This window comes from Varroa jacobsoni, unplaced genomic scaffold, assembly GCF_002532875.2.
Source record: "Varroa jacobsoni isolate VJ856 unplaced genomic scaffold, vjacob_1.0 scaffold_508, whole genome shotgun sequence".
NCBI classification, from domain to species: Eukaryota; Metazoa; Arthropoda; class Arachnida; order Mesostigmata; family Varroidae; genus Varroa; species Varroa jacobsoni.
The window spans coordinates 2,279-21,740 of NW_019213410.1; the positions used below are offsets into that span (position 1 = coordinate 2,279).

At 39.1% G+C, this 19,462-nt stretch overlaps 3 protein-coding genes across 9 annotated transcripts in view; 2 read left to right on the top strand and 1 right to left on the bottom strand.

Moving 5' to 3' along the window:
* The window catches only part of LOC111261009 (palmitoyltransferase ZDHHC6), an 11,812-nt gene extending 1,535 nt beyond the window's left edge, over positions 1 to 10,277 (bottom strand). The window contains exons 1-5 of the mRNA XM_022834169.2: positions 9,788 to 10,277; positions 7,682 to 7,930; positions 6,553 to 6,703; positions 3,986 to 4,242; positions 3,521 to 3,711 (exon numbers count right to left, since the gene is read on the bottom strand). Coding sequence (XP_022689904.1) covers positions 3,521 to 3,711; positions 3,986 to 4,242; positions 6,553 to 6,703; positions 7,682 to 7,930; positions 9,788 to 10,069 — 1,130 coding nt within the window. The 5' untranslated portion in view covers positions 10,070 to 10,277. The remainder of the gene's footprint in view (positions 1 to 3,520; positions 3,712 to 3,985; positions 4,243 to 6,552; positions 6,704 to 7,681; positions 7,931 to 9,787) is intronic.
* Positions 10,278 to 10,415: 138 nt separating this feature from the next.
* On the top strand, positions 10,416 to 11,859 carry LOC111261010 (sentrin-specific protease 8). The gene is made up of 2 exons (XM_022834170.1): positions 10,416 to 11,401; positions 11,695 to 11,859. Exons 1-2 carry the CDS (start codon positions 10,844 to 10,846, stop codon positions 11,788 to 11,790), a joined length of 654 nt encoding a protein of 217 aa, XP_022689905.1. The 5' UTR covers positions 10,416 to 10,843; the 3' UTR covers positions 11,791 to 11,859.
* A 2,553-nt stretch (positions 11,860 to 14,412) lies between these two features.
* LOC111261011 (uncharacterized) lies at positions 14,413 to 19,285 on the top strand. Of its 7 annotated transcripts, none has more exons than XM_022834172.2 (8): positions 14,413 to 14,479; positions 15,504 to 15,860; positions 16,245 to 16,578; positions 16,949 to 17,072; positions 17,213 to 17,564; positions 17,842 to 17,992; positions 18,327 to 18,525; positions 18,688 to 19,285. In XM_022834172.2, the coding sequence occupies exons 2-8, from the start codon at positions 15,576 to 15,578 to the stop codon at positions 19,028 to 19,030; spliced, it is 1,788 nt and encodes a 595-aa protein (XP_022689907.1). In that variant the 5' UTR covers positions 14,413 to 14,479; positions 15,504 to 15,575; the 3' UTR covers positions 19,031 to 19,285. The 7 variants fall into 7 exon arrangements, with proteins under 7 accessions (XP_022689907.1, XP_022689910.1, XP_022689906.1 ...); XM_022834175.2 differs by having other exon boundaries at positions 14,423 to 14,894; XM_022834171.2 differs by having other exon boundaries at positions 14,423 to 14,685.
* The last annotated feature ends 177 nt before the right edge of the window (positions 19,286 to 19,462 follow it).

Below are 19,462 nucleotides of genomic sequence, written 5' to 3' on the forward strand. Positions count from 1 at the left end.
ATAATAAAAAGTCCGCTTTAAACATTCATCTATCTACCTACAATAACATTGCATGCTCAGAGAAAATGGCGGTCGGCCTAGTACTCTGTAGAAACCGCGTCAGATCACTTTAATCCCTTTTTTTTTTACCTCAGCACAAGATTTGGAAGAAAGAAGCATAAAATTCATTAGTGACCAAAAAGCTTTTGCGCAAGTTGATTATACAGTCCTTTTCGTTAGAGATCGAAAACGACGTTTCAGAACAGCAATACCAGTAACGATGACCTGTCAAAAAAATGATATACCTAAACTTCTGCAGTGAAACGAGACTACAGCAGTTTGTATCTGACCCGACGAGAGGTTGCAATGTCCTCGACGTTGCTCTTGCAAATGATGACTTTATAGGCAATGCGAAAATTTATTCGCTCGCTATGCAATTGTCACATTCATGATTTCAAACGACTTCGATGCTCAACATCTGTCACCTGTTTTGCTGATAGCATGATCCACCACCTACAATTTACGGAATGAAACCGCCTTTTCATTATTTGTTGTGATGTAGACGTGATCTACACGCACTTCATTCAATACGTCACATTAGTACAGAGTTCCCCATTCCATCAAAAGGCTGTAATAGTGAGGAAAAGATTAATGCTCATATGAAACGCATTAGTCTTTAATGTAAAGCGAAAGATAATGATAAAGCAAGAACCATTTTCCAGCATATGCTGCAGAAAATGCTGACCAAAAAGGGAACCGTTGAAGAAAACTGCATCATTCAGAGCCGATATTCACAGGCAATTTATAGGCACGTTTAGTGGTGCAAGACTAGACGTAGTGTTGATTCTATTAGAAGACTAGATGAAACGGTGGTGACCAATAAAGCTGAAAAAGTCCGTATCCTTCGTGACGTTTCCACCGCCACGAACCCATCGCCTGAAGAAACTAGTCAGCGTGCAGCCAGACCTTCACCGTTCATCGATGCTCCAAATGAATTGTATATAATTAACTACGTTGACACCTCGCCAGTCAGTGTCGAAAGCGACTTACGAAAGCTGACAAAGAAGCAAAAGGAAACGCTTGACGCAATATTCGACTCTGTTTCTAGGAAAGGCGGAAGCGCAGTCTGCGGACTTCTGTCTCTCATTCTTCGATGTTCACTTGAGAAGGGTGCAGTTTCCAACGTGTGTTCGACCGTCAATATCGGCTCCTTTTCCAAGAGCGTGGACAAAAGCGATTCGTCCAACAAATTTCCTTACCTGGGTCTCATCAATAAACCTGACAATGAATTATATAATTAAAGTAGGTAATTGTATATATTTTGATTACAAATCGCCATTTGAAATGATCACTCGAAACAAGCTTATTAAACTTCATTGGAGTATGACGTAGGAAAGAAACCACTTAAACGGATTACATCATTCCTGAAAGGAAGGGACTTTTGTGTACCAGTGAATGACAGAGTCTCCTTTTATTCCCAGTTTACCTCAGATTACCCGTAAAATACGATTTTTGCTCCTCTTATGTACATGCTGTACATCAATTAGCTGAAGCATGTTATGCGTAGGAATGTATATCCTACGGTCTACGCTGACGACGTAGAAGTGTACACAGCAACTACTGACTGCTTTCTAGGATCATTAGAACGGTTCTGGAAATAGTCTCTTAATCTTCCTTCTCAGCTTGCTCCATAATAAAAATTATTGTTCTTAAAGATTCTAGACTGTATATACAAGCATGCAAATAAAATATTCTTTCTGGTTTAATACATGCTTTATTAGCGTTGAACAAAGGCTTAGTAAGGTATGAAGTCATGATTTTGAAAATGCAGAAGCTTATACGAAAAACTACCTACAACTGAAATATCAATTAATGGAGCAAAACAATGAGAAAAAGCTTAAGTGCTTCGATGATGACAGAACAGAGCGCTTCTTTGATGGAGTTCAAAGAAATACCCGTAGCGATACAAGGATTCAAAGAGAAAATACTGCGAGGCGCGCAGTAGTCAACCATCATTTTGCTATTCGGTAAAGGGGCTGCAACGCTCGTCGGCTCTCTTTGTTATATTTTGTACCTCTTCATTGGGAAATAAAGCATATCATTATTGATATTGCTATACAAAGAACCAACGCGTGCTTGCAAAATACATTGAGACTTGCTATCGCTATTTCGTAGACTATACGATAAGTGTTTAAGATCATCCTGATCAATGTTTACTGGAAACAACGCTGCTCAGAGTGTTTGAGGTGGTATCGCTTCCTAGGGAAAATGTAATTTTTGATGCGTCACCACCGCTCTGACAGCAATATACATTAAGCAACATCAGTTCAAAGATACTAAGATGGAGGGCAGCTTTTTAGCTGGCAAGTCAGACAGTCATTACTAGCCTATCCATGTTTGATTAACACGCATCACACCAAATATTTTTGGTACGCACCCCAAATAATGTTTTTTGGAGAATGTTTTTTTTTTGCTAATTTTCCCGTGAATTTTAGCTCCACGTCTGCAGTGAATGACTCATTGAACGGCCAAATAAGTCTTACAATAATTCTTCCATATTGCCCATATATGACCGTGCTATTGGATCAAAAAGGAATCTGAGCACCTTACGCGTGCCTCTACACTCAGGTGGGGCCAAAATGTTCCGGCGCATTACCGTTTCAAAATATGACTTGCGTTAGCTAAGCTAGGCTTTGTATCAGCTCATAATCCTACATATTTCACATAGCCCATGCGGCTTTTTACAAATCATACAAGACATTTCTCTGTGTGGAATTTGCCGTAATGTTGTTATAGAACTGAATTTTAGTTGGATATATGAAAAAAATTCACCTGAATGCACGTTTCCGTTTGGAACGAATGAAGGTTGTGGTGAAACCTGTTAAGCCTATGAAAATTAGCTCTTGTCATTAATTAATGTTCTATTCCGCCTTTCCATAGTCTAAGCCATTTTTTACTTGGAAAAGACAATTTTTCATTTTTAGATAAATTTAGTCGTGATAAAACAAGCAGCTAGAACGCCCAGGATTCTTCTCATTTTAGACTTCATTTTAAAGAATTGGTAGCAGCTTTACAATACCTATTATTTTTACTACAATACTTAATAATTTTAACTAAATTTTAACTAGAAATAACATTTTTCCGTTTCAATTCTCTTTAACCATTAATCTCGGATAACAGCTTCATAAAGCAGGAGCAACGCTAGAAATATGTCTCTCAACTTCGCTAACAACGGTAGTTTGCACGCATGGACTTCGCATTTACCTCAGATTAGTCTAAAAAAAGTTATTTTTTCAACCCAAATATAGAGATAATGTCGAATTCTCTCAAAGCTTGTACAGGCGTTATACTCCTAAATTTTCTGATAATAGCAATGTTTAACCTTGCCTGAGAATAAATATGTATATGATAGCTGGTTACATTTTTTCTTGATTTACAAAAGAAGTATTGTTATTTTTACTCTCAGAACCTTGATATAATTATTCCAGACAGCCATGCATAGCCAAGATTGGAACTCGAAATGCATCCCTCATTGGCTCACCTTTTCCATCGCGTCACCAGAATTTTTTGGCCAATTTCAAGTCTAAGCCTGGGCTCATCGTTAATTGGTGTCCGTATGCACGTGCGGCATCCATGACTACACCAGGGAAAATAGCCCCCATGGTACCTTTGAATGACCACGTAAGGCCGCCGCCGAAGGCGTTTATCGTCTTTTTGCAGCTTCTGTTCGACCTAAGAGTCAGATAATACGCATAATGTAAAATTTTCAAACCGCCAACTGCTAATCAAGCCATGGTTCTATTGGACGGACTTGATATAATCCAATGATACGACTTATTTGTTACATTTCATAATCTTCAGCCAAGTCTAAATGAATCTTCATTTTTCCAGATTAAAAATAACTGTAGAAGCCCCTCATCTGATCCAATATTCTTTTTAAAGAGTTCCTCCTTATATATGCTCCTTAGCCGCGAAATTAAAACCGTCATTAGGTGTAAGTACTAACTGTGAGCGCATACTGATCGCAACCGCCTCGCATTGGCCAATCGATGCCGTTGCCCTCTTTGATCCACCATGCTAACACCATTTGAGCGTTCAGCTTCCAACCCAGATCGTATGGGTAAACCCAATCGCTAGCTGAACGCCCCATTTCTTCTAAGCGCATTTCCGCTTTCTGGTTAATCCAAGCCTCAATACCGGTCTCATTCTTCAAGACCATTTTCATCTGGAAATATAATAGCGAGCCCAACGCAATAATGACACCTGAAATGCACGACATGGAAAGCAAAAACAACGCCGTTAAATCAGACATGTCGGTTCGAGCTACATTTTACAAGTAATTAAGGACGAATGACGGTGCTACTGATTTCCGGTCTTTATAGCGATATTATTTGATGACTAAAATATGCGTTATGTAGGCTGTTACACGCTAATCCGACGGGCTTTAAAGTTAAATGACTTTTGGGTCAGAATGATAGAAAGGCTTTTTTAACAGTTATTCTAGAATGATGATATGTGTTAAAGGTACCCTCTTTATCTTTAGACACCTGTCCCAACGCTCTAACAGCTTCTGTTAGCCATATATCTGCTATTCGCGTTTCTATATGTAAGTTCTGTGTCTATGACTTCTCTATTCGCTATTGTAAGGTATGCTTGCTCACCAGTGGCCCTTCTTTAGGCGTGGAAAGCTCCGCAATCACGCGGATTGAGGTCAGGAGCATAAGCGGGTCGAAGCCAACATTGTGCACTTCTTTACCCAAACCAGGAAATAATTGAGGTATGGCAAGGAAGTATAGCTTTATGATCAAATAACCGGACTACGTGCGTTTGATTGCCATGCCAATTGTCTATGAGCCCTGTGAAGAACTCTTAATAGCGGGCTGCATCCACTATTTCATCTTCGGCAAGTGTCTCCTAATAGCAATAGGCGCTGATGTCCATAGAAGACATTATCATCATCTTACGTTCACTACCACTGGACTCGGTTTCGCTCCAAGGCGACGCCATTCTCTCGCATGACCTATCTCCGGCTGGCGGTAGAGATCGAACCATGCCTTTTCTATAGCGACCGTATGTTTCAGACGATTTTTTGTTAACTAGAGTTCCAAAACTGACATTTTATACGTAGCATGCTACAGAATTATAACCCAAGTGCTGGAAATAGGAAAACAGAGTGAAGAAAAAATGGATGGTCCGTGAATTGACGTCAAGCTCTGTGTTTATGAAAAGCTTCGTCTACTACAGCTCTTGTCCTTCAGATGTCAACATCTGGTCAATTCCACGCTAGCGTTTATCCGTTCTTGACACGTATGCACCATTTACGTACTATGTTTTCGCTTAAGACCTCCTTGCCTAACCTCTTTCTGAATCTTTGATAAACTCCAATATTTTTGTGCTTCTTGAAGTGAGTGTTGATTTTTGAAACTAAAACTTAACAAAAATGATTCCGTTTCTAACTGTGCCAAACCATCTTGTTTAATATGAGTAAAATACGTTTTCGCCGTGAATAATACGGTTGGGAAAGTAATATGAATAATATACCACATTACTTTCCCAGCCGTATTTACATGTTCTAAATTATACAAAGTCCGGGTTTTATTAGACGAAAGTCTAACAGTACTTAAGTATCCTAGCAATAAAGTTCAGGCTCTGCATAAACAGGGACAGTACATATGGAAACGCGAATCGTTAGTGCGTGCCTCTTAAGAACCTAGGATAAGCATATAGAAAATAAACAATAGTACCTCAAACATATTAAAAAAATAATTTTTCTAGCCCAACTAGTTGAAAAATCATTAAATTTGAAACTCCGCCGGATTCGCTTGCAACAAACAGTTTGCTAGCAACTTGTCATAGTAGCTCGTAGCTAATCGACGCGCTGACTGTTAAATCTGTTTTGTTATCTCACAGTTATAGAGATACTCGTCAACCATCAGCAAATGTTTATCTTAATTTCCGACTGCAAGCCCGAATTTAAATCAAGGCACAACAGCTTGCACTGTTTCAATATGCAATGAAGGACAACCTCATAAGCAGGTGTCGCACGTCCTCAAAAACACAACCCTATCTCGTCCATGGATCAGGCGACCAAGCGAATTGACCTACTCTCACGAAGTACGCTTACTCAGTTGAGAGTTATCCATACTCAACGAGTTTGATATTCAGCATTCTAATAATATCGCCATAAATACGATAAAAGAGCTTCTATTCACCAACGATGGAAGAGCTCAGTGATTTTCCAGTGAAACTACCCAATGACAAATTGTTGTACAATGCATCTTGGCACAACCGAGTGTATAACACGATGCTATGAATAACTTTATGGCTGTGGTTAAAAAATAAGTAATCAAGGTTACTTTCCTTCTAAACGTGTGTAATTGATAGGAACCGGTATGACGTTGAGACCCTAGCACTGCCTAGCGCCGTATCTGTTCGATACAACGATGCAGATCTCAGGAGGTTAAATTTGACACTTTTACATTACACAATAACTACATTAATGCTCAAGTTCCATGCTATGCACTGCTGTCAGTTACCTAATACAATTAACAGTAATAATAAGCATATAGTTACCGAGAGAAAGTCCAATGCTAAGCACGGTTGCTAGCATCCATGCAAATGGCAGATGAACCAAAGGTGAAGGCTGAAAACCTAGTGGCGGATATTCGCGACCACGAATTCGAAGTTCAAATTCGTATCGTTCTTCCATATCTGCGTACCATTTCTGTTTATATGTCAAGGGTCGTTCAAAATGCGGATTACCACAAGTACAAACTGAACATTTATTAACTTCGAACGGTCCTAAGTCACTACTAGAGAAGCCATAATAAACCAATGCTATGTTGTATAAGCCAAGCAACTGATAACACAGAATACTGAATTCTCTATGGTCAATGAATACAGCTAAGAAAATAAAAGAAATTTGGATAAAATTACAGTTAATACAAATGCTCGTTCACTATGATTAAATTTCACAAAAACTAAAAAGTAGGATCTATAGTGTAATATATATAGGGTGTCAATTATATTCAAATGTTTGGTCCACAAAATCGCCGCATATAAGTATATCAGAACTTTTAGGCCATTTACGAACGACCACATGGTGCAGATCCAGGGTAAGAGATGCTATCGGACCTTTTTTTACTCAAATAGTAATAATAATCTCGCCATAAACACATGTCAAAAGATTTCTTGTGTCCAAAATGCGATGAATTCAACTTGACAATTACGTCATTCTAACGAGACGATTTCATCCCCCATTGCGTGAACAGTTTATACGACTAGGCTATAGCTACGTAACTAATCAAATGTATCCTGACAGTATGATAATTTAATTTGTTCGAGAAACTGATGTCACTTATCACGGTTTAAAGTTCATATATCGAGAATTGGTAACCTAATGTATCAACTAAAAATTCATTGAACTCATATTAGGTCACCTGAATCCGAGATGTATATATTGTGCACTAAGACTATGATTAAAAAAGAATCAATTTATAATTGAATAATAAAAAAATGGAAAAATAACAGACAGGTTTTTGCAATATAACTCCAAGTACATCGAGAAAGCTTGATTATGAATTGAATCAAGATACTGATAAAACTGAAAGCCCATGAAACTCTGAATGAATGCATACTTAATAAAGTATATCTACCGCAGTTAATACTAATATTCCGCAATAAATTCAGGTTAAATACGAACCACATTATAAGCCCTTTGTAGGCCAAGAGAAAGCAACACGATCGAGTGGATCGAACCGGTGACGCAGAATAACAGAAAAAAGATAAAATTCCGGTGATTACGATGCCCCACACAGGCATTTATCCATGGGCAATGATGATCCATTTTCATAACACAATGCCCACAACGACGGCAGTGATGGGCTCGAGGAGGCTTAAAGCCTTCGCACAAACCGCAGTATTGTAAAAACTTCTCCGCCTTTCGATCTTTCTGCAAATGAAAATTAACTTTGTTATAACATTCATTTATATAATGACAGAAAAAAGGTTTAATGTTTTTTTGCCTGCTGCATCATGGTTTGACAAGTATGCATCGTAACTAACCAACCACAAAATTACATAAGGCATGGGAACAGCTAAAGAAATGGTAGGTAATACCGTACTAACAATAATAGGACTAGGGCTGACCTGGCTGGTCAATTCTAGATGAAGTGTTTTTGTTCAATTGGTATACATATGTGGAGCTTGATGCAATTTCCACTGTGTGAGAATATGGCCCGTACAACAATGTTCCTGACCGTCGTCAATATTTTGCTAAATATCTGCTTTTTATCGGTGCCGTAAAAAGGCCCCGCTGCTTATATTTCATCGTAAAAGCAACATCTTATTTGTTTAGAAGAACAAATTATGCAAAAAAAAAGTTACGAGAAGCTAGCTTACCTGAACTTCTACAACTTCGAGTTGCCTATAGAAAGGGCTCTCTACCGTACATCACTTATCCTACAGTGACAATAACGATTACCATAGTCAAGTAGGCAGTCATCAAAGACCTTTTTTTTTTTTTTGTTATTGACTAGAGCATTATTTAATTGATGTTACGACTAGAACTAACTATTCACTGGTTTAAGGGCAAACTAAATTACGCTGTATATTTACGATAATGTTCGTGAGTGTCATCGCAATGCTGTTTAACAACGGTATGCCGACGGCCGTCATGCATGTTTTTATAATTGCTGTCGGCGTCAATGAAGACAAACTTCATCAATTTGTGAAAACGTAAATGTAGCTATAGAAACATGGAACTTATTTACACTAGTCTCATAGTAAGCCTTCGATCGGTATTAAGACCGATACCCAACCCCCCTTCACGTAGACCACTTTGTGAAACAAAATGCCATTTTATTAGTAGAACAATGATCTGTGCCGAAAAATAACCCATCTCAATGCCTAGTACTCCTGCACTGATCTATCCCTAATACACAAGAACGAAAAACTCAAAACGGGCCATCTCAAAAATGGATTCCCTATTACGCAACCACCGCCACCGCTCACAAATATTGTGGGTAGATCTAACTAATTAGGCAGTGCTTAAAGGTAAATTGTCTTGCTTTCTCTATAAACCCATACTCGAAGCGCATGGGATTATTTTCATTATAGTTCAGCAACTTTCACCAATCATATATATATATATATATATACTATAAATCCACATACTCTTAGAAGAATACAACGAAAAAAAAACAATAATATCCTTAATTTAGTTCGCGTCTGCGTTGAAGGTAATAATTTGCATGTTATGCATGAACCATACATACGGAAGTTTGGTAATGCAAAAATGCGTTTTGGACTAATAGCATTTTTTTAATGGTTAACGAGGGGACTAACAAATGCTCGTTTATATGTAGTGCATTAAATAAGAACGCCTACTGGACGAAGCTAACTTTTTGTTGACCGAAAAACAAAATACGAGGAAACGATATTCTCTGTAAGTTATATCCTCAGTAATCTGTGCAAACCATGAAATTGTCTTTAAAAATTCGTAGTGAATATTTAATTCAGAGTTTTTTTTTCAAATTTATTCAGTGGCAATTCAAAGCAAATATTCTAGGTAACCGAAGGGTGAATAATGATTTTTCATCAGATTATGAACGGTCTCCCCCTTATCAATATATAGCACATTCATATGCTCTGTTTCCTATCCCACTTTATTTATTTTGATAACATATCTGTTTTATCAAATAATTGGGAGGACATATTTATATATAGTCGAGTTTACCTCCATGTTCTCCGCAAGAGAACGTACCACATTTTAGAGACCCCCGCCCCCTTGAGAACCTTTGTTACTTACCGGCTTCCATCCCTTAGGCACGAACCCGCCGCCGGTACCAACTGAGCAAAGGAAATTATACAGAATAAGCCCGACAGCTATCATATACATGACATGATTGACGGTGCCCCCAATAGATTCATATGGAGGAAACCACCACGACGTGAGGTAGATACACGTAAAAAAAACAAACTTGATAATCCCCAAAGCCACCAGTGGCCCCCAATGAAATAGGCGCCGACCCAGTGTAGTCACGTTACCACTGTCAACTTTATTCTTTTCTCCCGGCAGAGGTGCACTCATTTTTGTATCCCCTGGTCACGATTGAATCTCAGACAAACAAGAACGCTCAGCACCCGTTTGCCACATTTATATGTTCATCCGGTAGTGGGGTATCAATCAATAAAGCGCGGGTAAATATCACATCACATCACCGGTCATAGAATCGAAGCGTGTCGCTGGTTGAAGTTGATACCACGACATTGACGCGGTTTGTTCTCAGTGTTGTGTTTTAAGTTGTTCATGTAACCGCCTAGATGACAGATCACACAGATGCCTCCGTCGATTATGCTAACTGGCGGAGCGTTCGGTTGCTAGTTGAAGGCACGGAACTTACTCGCCAGAGTATACTTGGAATTCGCCTGACAGAGGAACAGAGAGAGCAGGATGATAGAATATTTAGAGTATAACAAATTCTCGTTAAAATCAAGAAAAATCGAGTTTAGAAAGATCGTGCTTACTATGTACTGAGCCAAATCACTTCCGGCAGGAAAGCTCCTATTAAAGTAAAACGTAAAGTTATGCGAAATTGTACGACAGCAAAGCATCAAACGGCGCGCAATTGTGTTTGTCTCTTAGGAAAAACTTAGCATCTACTTTTTGAGGATCTACTTACAACGAACGATGAACCGAGAAAGATATGTTTCGTACCTGTTGACACAGACACTATCTTGGCACTGAGTGGCTCAGGTTCCTAAGAAAGCGGCGTTGTGCGTTAAGGGTGTGGAAATAATCACCGAGAAATCGTTACTCAAGTTTCATACCATTAATCCTTCAACAATCATACGATTGGCTACAATGTCTTCGGAAGGCCCAGCAGTTCTTTCGTTTCAAGATACGCTTCTACGTGAATCTGACGTTGCAACACTTAGCAAGGGCGGCTGGCTTAACGACAATGTCATATCATTTTATCTGCAGTACCTTGAAACTAAAACATACAACGACCTTAATGAGGTTGCTCTGCTTGCAGCTGAAGTTGTTCAGTTGATCAAGAGCCTGACTACCGCAGACATTGAACGCATGTTCAGCCATCTCAAATCGAAAAAGCTTATTGTGCTACCGATTAACGATTGTAGTATTTCTAGCACAGGCGGCACGCATTGGTCGCTGCTTATATACCACAGAGGAGCGTTCTTTCATTTGGATTCATCCTCGTCACGAAACTCAGAAGACTCTTATCTCGTCGGTGGACTACTCTCCAGAGCACTTTTTGGCAAAAAGCTGCCAATAACGGAACTTCGCTGCGCATCGCAGCGGAACTCTAACGACTGTGGTCTGTACGTGTTAGAGTTTGCTGAAATTGCGTGTGATCTGTTTGCAAAGGGTGTTCCCCTAATTGAGAAGGCCTTCCTTCAGGTTGGACTGAGCTGTGAATGCTCATTTTCGCTTGTCAAGCATTTTAATTACCAATATACTTTAGTGAAAGTCAAAACAGCTGCTTGGTAACGCATTGTTTTGTTTTGTAATTGATAGTTGATTTAAGATACTAAACTAGCTTGTCATGCCAACAATGTCAGTACAACGGGTACCATATAGCATTCTAACTTTATCCAGATGAGTTTAAAAGACATACGTTTTAAGAATTTGAACTACTTGAATAAACTTACTACTAAAAATGTTTAATTCGTACGTAATTTAATTCGTTGCAGGTAAGCGCCGATGCTATCGCCTATAAAAGGCACTCGATATCAAAACTTATTGCCAAATTGAGCAAAGAGGCAAAGCGGGAACAAGGACCGCAATGATAATAGCAATGTGAAATTTAATGTGTGTACTTAATAAATAGTTTTTATGAACCTATCAGCCTATTTGAAGGATATCTGTGTTTATTTTTAATATAGCTTCATTGCTAAACAATGCTGTTGAATGTAGTCACATGTTTTCAAGATTAGAGATACAATGCCTCCAAGCAACATAAAGGTCCTCATAGGGAGCTAACTGAAGGCCTCAGATGGCAAGTAAGGTCAGTGAACAGTTAGTCTGCAGCGTTGAGCTGCTAATTCTTGTGCTTCGGCTCGCTGAAACACATTTCGTACGTACATTCAATGAAGAACACGTATCCCCGTCAAGTATTTTTAAAATCAAAAATTTGCTTCGTGTAGCTATCTTCCCTGTACTGAGTAATTACGGCGTCATAAATGTTTTCGAAAAATTACCAGGCAGTCACCCGAAATCAACATATTCATTCCATTCAAATTAGATTTAAATTGCATGGACCTTGTAGTACTTTTTTAACCTTTGATAGGTCATTTTAACATCTCTAATTTAACACATCGAACTCAAAAGTTAGTTAAGCGGCGCGTTATACCTACTGGTATGTTCGTGATGTTACTATAAGTGATTTGGATAGCAAGTCAACTGTTGTGATGGTTACTATATGTCAAACATTTGGATTCTCAACAGGTGGGTTCAAACAGTCCGCTTATTTAATGCAATGGCTGACTCCTTTTGTCCGTCCGCAACAAAACCACTAAAATCGATAAAAGCCAAGAACTACAAACTGATCGGAGGGAGTTATGATTCTGGATTAGAATGTGTGGATTTTTTCGTCGTTCGGGCGTCGTCGTACGTTGGATTTCTGACAGCGAAGTTACTCGGTTCTCTTTTTCTTACGGAATGCTATCAGAGGGCAATCGTTACATATTTATTGATGGGTTTCGACACAGCATATTATCGTACATTCTTTTCTCAGATTTGGTCCGGTGAGACTTGTTTGAAAGATTTACGTCGAAAGGAACACATTTCATGTATGTAAAACAAAAAAAATACCACTATGTAAACAACTAACAACTGCGTATGCAAAAAACAATTCAAACATATTTTGAGTATACGAGAAACCTCGAATACACAATTATGTATGTGTGAGTCTTTGCACCTTGTTACTAGAAAGTTACGCAGCCAAACTCGACCACGAGCTTAGAGAAACGTTTTACTTAAAATACTGATTTAATCTGGAACCTACGCTTACTCTACTGACCTAAGTCTATCTTTGTATCTAGTCAAGTTCATCAATAGTCAACCTGAAGTTAATGTGACGATACCGGATCGCTTCAGGAAGTACCGTGTACATAGTATTTCGCCAGAGCAAAGAGTGCGTCACGCAGATCATGTCGGAGTTTACCGCATACGGAGTTGGTCCCAAGGGAACGTTGGAGATTGCGGCTAAGATCTTTTCATGGAAGCAATGGCAGTGCGAGGTTTGTGTCAAAGAAAATCGTTAGAACGAATCAAGGGCTCCGCCAAAGTCACCCTCGCATCATCGCCTGATTCAATTACGTTAGCAAGCATCGGTTACAAGCCCATTGACTAAACTTACCAATATGATTTGTACGCGTATCGTTATTCACGTGCGACTAGAACAACTGTGATGATTTGAGCGCGATTTATCGTTCAAAGGGGCTACTTAAAAAGCTTATTGTCTTCCAAGCGCACAATAGGGAAAGACGTATGACAGTCCTAATCGCATCCATGTTTAACAGCAATAACTTTGTATTCAGATATAAGTGTTTTCAATAATTGTCAAAACTGTAATTTAAAATGATGACCTTAAGATCAACAGGTTCATTATAACCCATCGTTTTAGATCATTTATTGTATAAAATATACGAATGCCACGCAATAAATTCCGGACTACCTATTTTGATTTATCCATATGTTATAGCGATATGATTAAGGCATCATTTGAGAAATAATCACTATTTATTACGAACGGTCTGTCTTAGTTTAAGAATTAATAGTGAGAAGTACTTGAAAAACATGTATTTTTTAAATACTATTTTATAGTAAGAAAAACATGTACTGTCCATATTACATATGAATGCATATGTAATATACGAGCTCTGTTGTACATAGTCCCTGTTCTAACAGTTTGGTATGACAACAGATCTGGTAGATCTAATAGATGAGACTATTGAGCATCCAGTTATTTTTAATTTCATAAAACAGCTCCATGGTCGCGTGCAGCTTATACATTTATTGTGCCATCATGTTTAGGGGCACTAAAGGTATGAGTAGCAGACAATATGTAAGGTGGTATTTCGTCTCCTGTTAACACTTTTCTTATAAACACGTTCCCTTTTCAAGCCTCATGTCGCTAACATTCTCGATTAATAGAAAATTGAGGCTGTCTAAAATCGCTGACAAAGAATGGAGCTTAATAAAAAGTACTCTTTCTCACGTCAAATAAGCGACCTGCAATTTATTTTTCATTTACAAAAATAAATTGCAGGCCATCTTTATCAAATAAAAATTGTAATAACTGGTTGTTATGCTATTTAGGATCGCTCCAGATGTTTTGTGGCAAATCGCCTATGCGCGAACGTGAAGTCCAGTCAAGATCATCAGCATCATTCAAATAGATCTTTTGAATTCGACTCGCCATAGGTCTGAGGCTTGCGCTGTGGTAAAGTGCGTGCTGTGGAGTACGTGCCTGCAGTATGTTCCATGCGTAGTGAAGTGTTACGTACAGCTCCGAACTTATATTATGCATTCTGGAAGTTAATCACATATGTAGTGCTCCATAGGCAAATACGGTGTAATGATTAACAAAAGTCTCGTATGCGCAGCAAAATCAGATCCGAACCCTAAAGAAAGAGACGGAGCGCTCTGATTTCTGCATTTCCCTTCTCGGGCATGTTTGTGTAATTACTTACGGGCAGCTGTTCCAACCTGTCATACGTCATTCCCTATGATGATATTTGTGAACGTGTATCTGCAACAAATTTCTGCTTTAACCAAAGATATTTATAAATGAAATACTTTTTCTAAAAATCTCTAAAAACAGGCGAACGTATATTACTTTTAGTGATGGTGTACTACTAACCGGGAGGCACATCACATCTCAAAAAAAGTTGAGCTAACGACTTCATAAAAATCGGCTTTCAAGATACCTGCTGCGAAAATAACGAACCGGAAAACACACTTAGTTTGGAGTAGCTATAATTTACTTTTTGTTCATACAATGCACCATGTTCATCAGTCGAATGCGAAATAATAACCACAAATAGTTATTTTTTTCGTTCTTAGAAAAAAATGTATGCTACGCAAATTAGTAGTTTGCGTTAACTCATCTTAGTGCAATATTTTCCTTTATGAGCCAATATTGAGTTAAAACGTAGCACGTAATCGAAACTGTAACCCGTGTTTGTTTGTTAAGCGTAGGAGTTCGTATTCATTAGTTTAGTTCCTTTGTTTTTTTTCGTCCACCTTCTAGTCTACTTCAACTTAATCAGATAATCTTAAAATATCCCGTTTTGCGGAAAGAGTTAGGTAATACCTGTGCATTTATTCATATGTGGTCAAAATAAAAAATTCGAATCAACAATGCAAGGATGGTACGGGTATCTGAACAAAGTACATCGAAAGGGATGTAGCAAAAAACTATCTATTGAAAAAATAAGTAGTGAGTATTCATGATGATGGCAGTATTGCTCAACTCAACACTATCTGTGAATTTCAGGCACAACAAGTTGAAGATCCGCCAAGATAGCTTACAGAATATGCTTGTGTGTATCTGCTTATCGGTCCATACATGGCGCTTGCGGCAGGCAAGTCAACAGCATGTGGCATTGAGGTTGAGCTGGCCTCGTCGGCACTAGCTAATCGCGATTCAAAAGCGTTTGCTGCGGTCCTCCAACAAGCAGCTTCCCCAGCTTATATCGTTAACTCATTAACATCATCTGGTCAAACAGTACTGGGCCTCGCAGTCTCATCAGGAGATGTTTTCCTTGTGCGACTCTGTTTAGAAATTCCCAATGGAGAAAATGTTGACAATCAACCCCGTACTGCTCGAAGTTTACCTAGTTCACCCGCCACGGTATGTAACCTACCCTGTTACAATCTTTAATAAGCTCTACCCTATAAGAAGCGTTTACTTGTTTTTTATGCTTGCCTACCATTGACCGCAAAATAAGTTGAAATAAAAATCAGACAAAAGAATCACTTGCATGCAATACATTTTACCTGAAGTATAATAGCGTTAATACAACGGCAGGCAAGCAACGATTCAAAAGCAGTGGTTTATCGAGTGGAATATTGAACGAAAGAACAGCGTAATAATGACTCCTTAGTGCTTCATACAAAGGGCAGAGTTTATAGAAAAAATCCCAATGTATTTTACAAGCATACGTCATATGCTTTTTACATATGAAATATGTGTAACCTATTGACTTTAATTATCGCCTTCGTTCATGCCATGCAGCATCGTCGTATTAATGGGAAAAGACTACACAGCACTGGAAGGGTCCCATCTAGTGCATCTGCTTCCGAAGCTTGCGGATCAGCAGGGGTTCGGCAGGTCGATCCTCCGGCTCGTCATCTAACCGTTGCATCATCGCCGTTTTTACTACGTTCACCACGAGGGCTCGACCAGTTTTGTTCGCAACTCGATACGTCATCATGTTACTCAGCATCAGTTGAAGGTCGCTCGCGGCTCCGAGTTGATGTCAATCGACATGACTTCTTCGACCGTGCTCCTCTACATTACGCTGCCCAACTGGAACGCCTAGACATCCTTAAGCTACTTATTGACAATGGTAGTGGATAGATTACGAACTTTGTTGAGCATTGTTACAATGCTATTTTGCGCTTCTGGCAACCAAACGTTACTCTCCATACCACTCTCTGTTCGTGCACGATTCATGAATACCCTAGAAGTATAATATCCAAGCATCTAGTTAGTTGAGGCTTTCAGTTTTCCATATTTAATCCAGTGCTTCCAGAAAGAATATCCAAATAAAAGAACCTTAAACGTAGTGCATTGTGCTTAAATGACGATTTATCACTGTTTATGGTTTTATTTAAGGAGTCACGAACATCATTTTTAAGATAGCCTGAAGACGACCCATATTCAGAAATATATATAAGAAAAGAATCTTTAGATGATCGAACTTAAATTTGTTCCAGGCGCGTTTGTAAATTCTTCAGACGCCGTTGGATTGAGCCCACTACATATAAGTGTGTTCCGTGGTCGACTGGAGAACGTCAAGTTTTTGATTAAAAGTGGTGCTAGACTGAATGCAAAATCGGTGTAAGTGCCAATCATATTCTGCTTCTTTGTAATATATTTATATTTCATAGTCGGCTTCGTGAAAGACAACTTTTCTTTGTAAAATAGTCAGCTCAATTCTTGGTATGTTTCTTGCATACTAATTGATTTTTGTTTTACAGTGAGAAGCAAACTCCTTTACACATGGCTGCTTCGTACGGCTATGTCGAAATATGTGCCGCTCTTTTGGGCGCTGGCGCTGCTATGGATGCGCTGGACAGTTCGGAGCGCACACCTCTCATGTTGGCCATGCAACAGAATAAAAATGACTCGAAGCGACTTGAAACGATTCGGTTGTTAATCTGCCACGGGGCGAACGTCAACGCAAAAGAAATTCATGGCGAAAGCCCGCTGGTAGCCGCGGTTTGGGCGAACGACGTCGAACTCGTTGCACTACTACTTGAAGCAGGGGCTCGTATCAGTCCTTCTGACGGCCTTTTACAAACTGCCATATTGCATCACAACCCGACCTTGGTAAATACCTGCCGTCGTACAATAACACTGAAGTAAAGGCAAAAGCAGAAAGTGGAAATGGGCTAATATTTGGATTCTTGTGTGGATATGTTGATCATATTTACACAATGAGTGCTTGTGGTGATTATCGTAATTTTTTTTGTATCTGTCCTACTTTCAACAATGTTGCTATACTCATCGAAGTGCTGTACGCATTTTGTGAGAGGGCCTTGTACGAGCTGCCTTAACAATTTTATTTTTTGCGTTTGTCTACGGTACATTACGTATCACTTTCCAGGTGAAGGCTCTCCTACCATACATACCCTTACCTCTTGCACGTAATTTTGTGGGGGATACTCCTCAATTGATTGCAGTAAGAGAAAAACAATTGGACATCTTTCGTAGCCTAGTTCTTCATGGCGCGGATCTCACATCAAGAAACATCGTCGGTAAGCCAGTAATAGCAGTATAATAATCAGTTGTATAATTAAACCTCGTGTTTCTTTGCGTGTGCTTCATGCAAACGTTACCGTTAAACTAGATGAAGTGTAGAAACAATATAAACCTGTAGTAGATTAAATCTGAGAAGCAAAGGTTATTTATTGGAAAAGTAGGCGTTATCAAGTAAGCTGGCGCTCGCCAGTTAAGTTTCATGACACCAGTTACATAATGAAGCAACCCCGATATCCTAGAACCACCCCATAGCACAGAAATGATTAGCAATCATCATTGCCAATGTACTTCACGATTTGTAATAAGTTTCAATCTTCACTTCTCCTTCAGGCGAAACCCTGTTGCACTGTTTGGTGCGGAGTTTGACGGAGCCATTCGATCTGGCGTTATTCCGTAGATTTCTTCGTCTTCTTGCGGAGTTGAACTTCAGCGCTCTTAACACTGAAACTTACGTTCAGGGAGAGACACCTCTCTTCTGTGCTGTCATTACCGGAAAACTTAAATTCGCCATGCTTCTTGTTGCATTCGGGTTTGTATTGGCTCCTTTTAATTAATGTTATCCCGGACATATCCTTTCTCTTTAGAACACTCTTGAACTCTTTTTTTTTGTTTTATAAGGCCTGGGTATCTTTTTCTTCTTGTTCTAAATAACTTTGTTTATATTTTTTATATTTATTTTTGCGTTTTGTAGGTGTAACCCGAACGCTGGACATGCATTCGCGTGCAAAAACATCGACGTACTCCGTGTGGCTCGCAAAAAAGGGAGCCTTGATCTTGTTCATCTACTCGTTGATGCGGGTTATGATCTGGGACCTGGCCTTGAACCACCTCCCCCACCTGTACCTCCGGAACTTTCGCCCATTGAAGATTTTCTCTCTCATGCCTCCAAAAATGTTTTACCACTTAAAAAACTTGCGAGACTTTCATTGAGGAAGCAAATTAAATGGCCCCTACAGAAGAGTCTGGCACAGCTCCCACTTCCGCAAGCATTAAGAAAATATCTGGTGTTTGCAGAACACATTGATCTCTACTAGACGAGGAAAATTGAAAACTCCATCTCTGAGGAAATTTTGGCGGTGTGACGTGTTAGAGCGCGTACGATTTCAATTGTTTCCAGTTGTATACGGTGACACTTCGGCATCGTATATCTGGCTTCCGGCTTTTCATCCGAGAGATTTTCTCTCAACATTTACAAGCGACCATTCGTTCATATTTCTTTTTACAATGCATAAATAATACTTCTATTGAGTAAAAGATGCGATGCAGGTTTGCGTTGCGTGAATCATAAATATCGTCTCTGTTAAACAGGTAAAAATCATAGTCACATCTAATTGTTTTAGGTGATGAACAAAAAATACCGTTCCGGTTAAGGGCAGTCATACAGTCAGCGTAGTGTTTGTAGAATGTAATGACAAATATTGTGATCCTGTTTTGAATCACTTTGATAACTATTAAAAACATTCAGA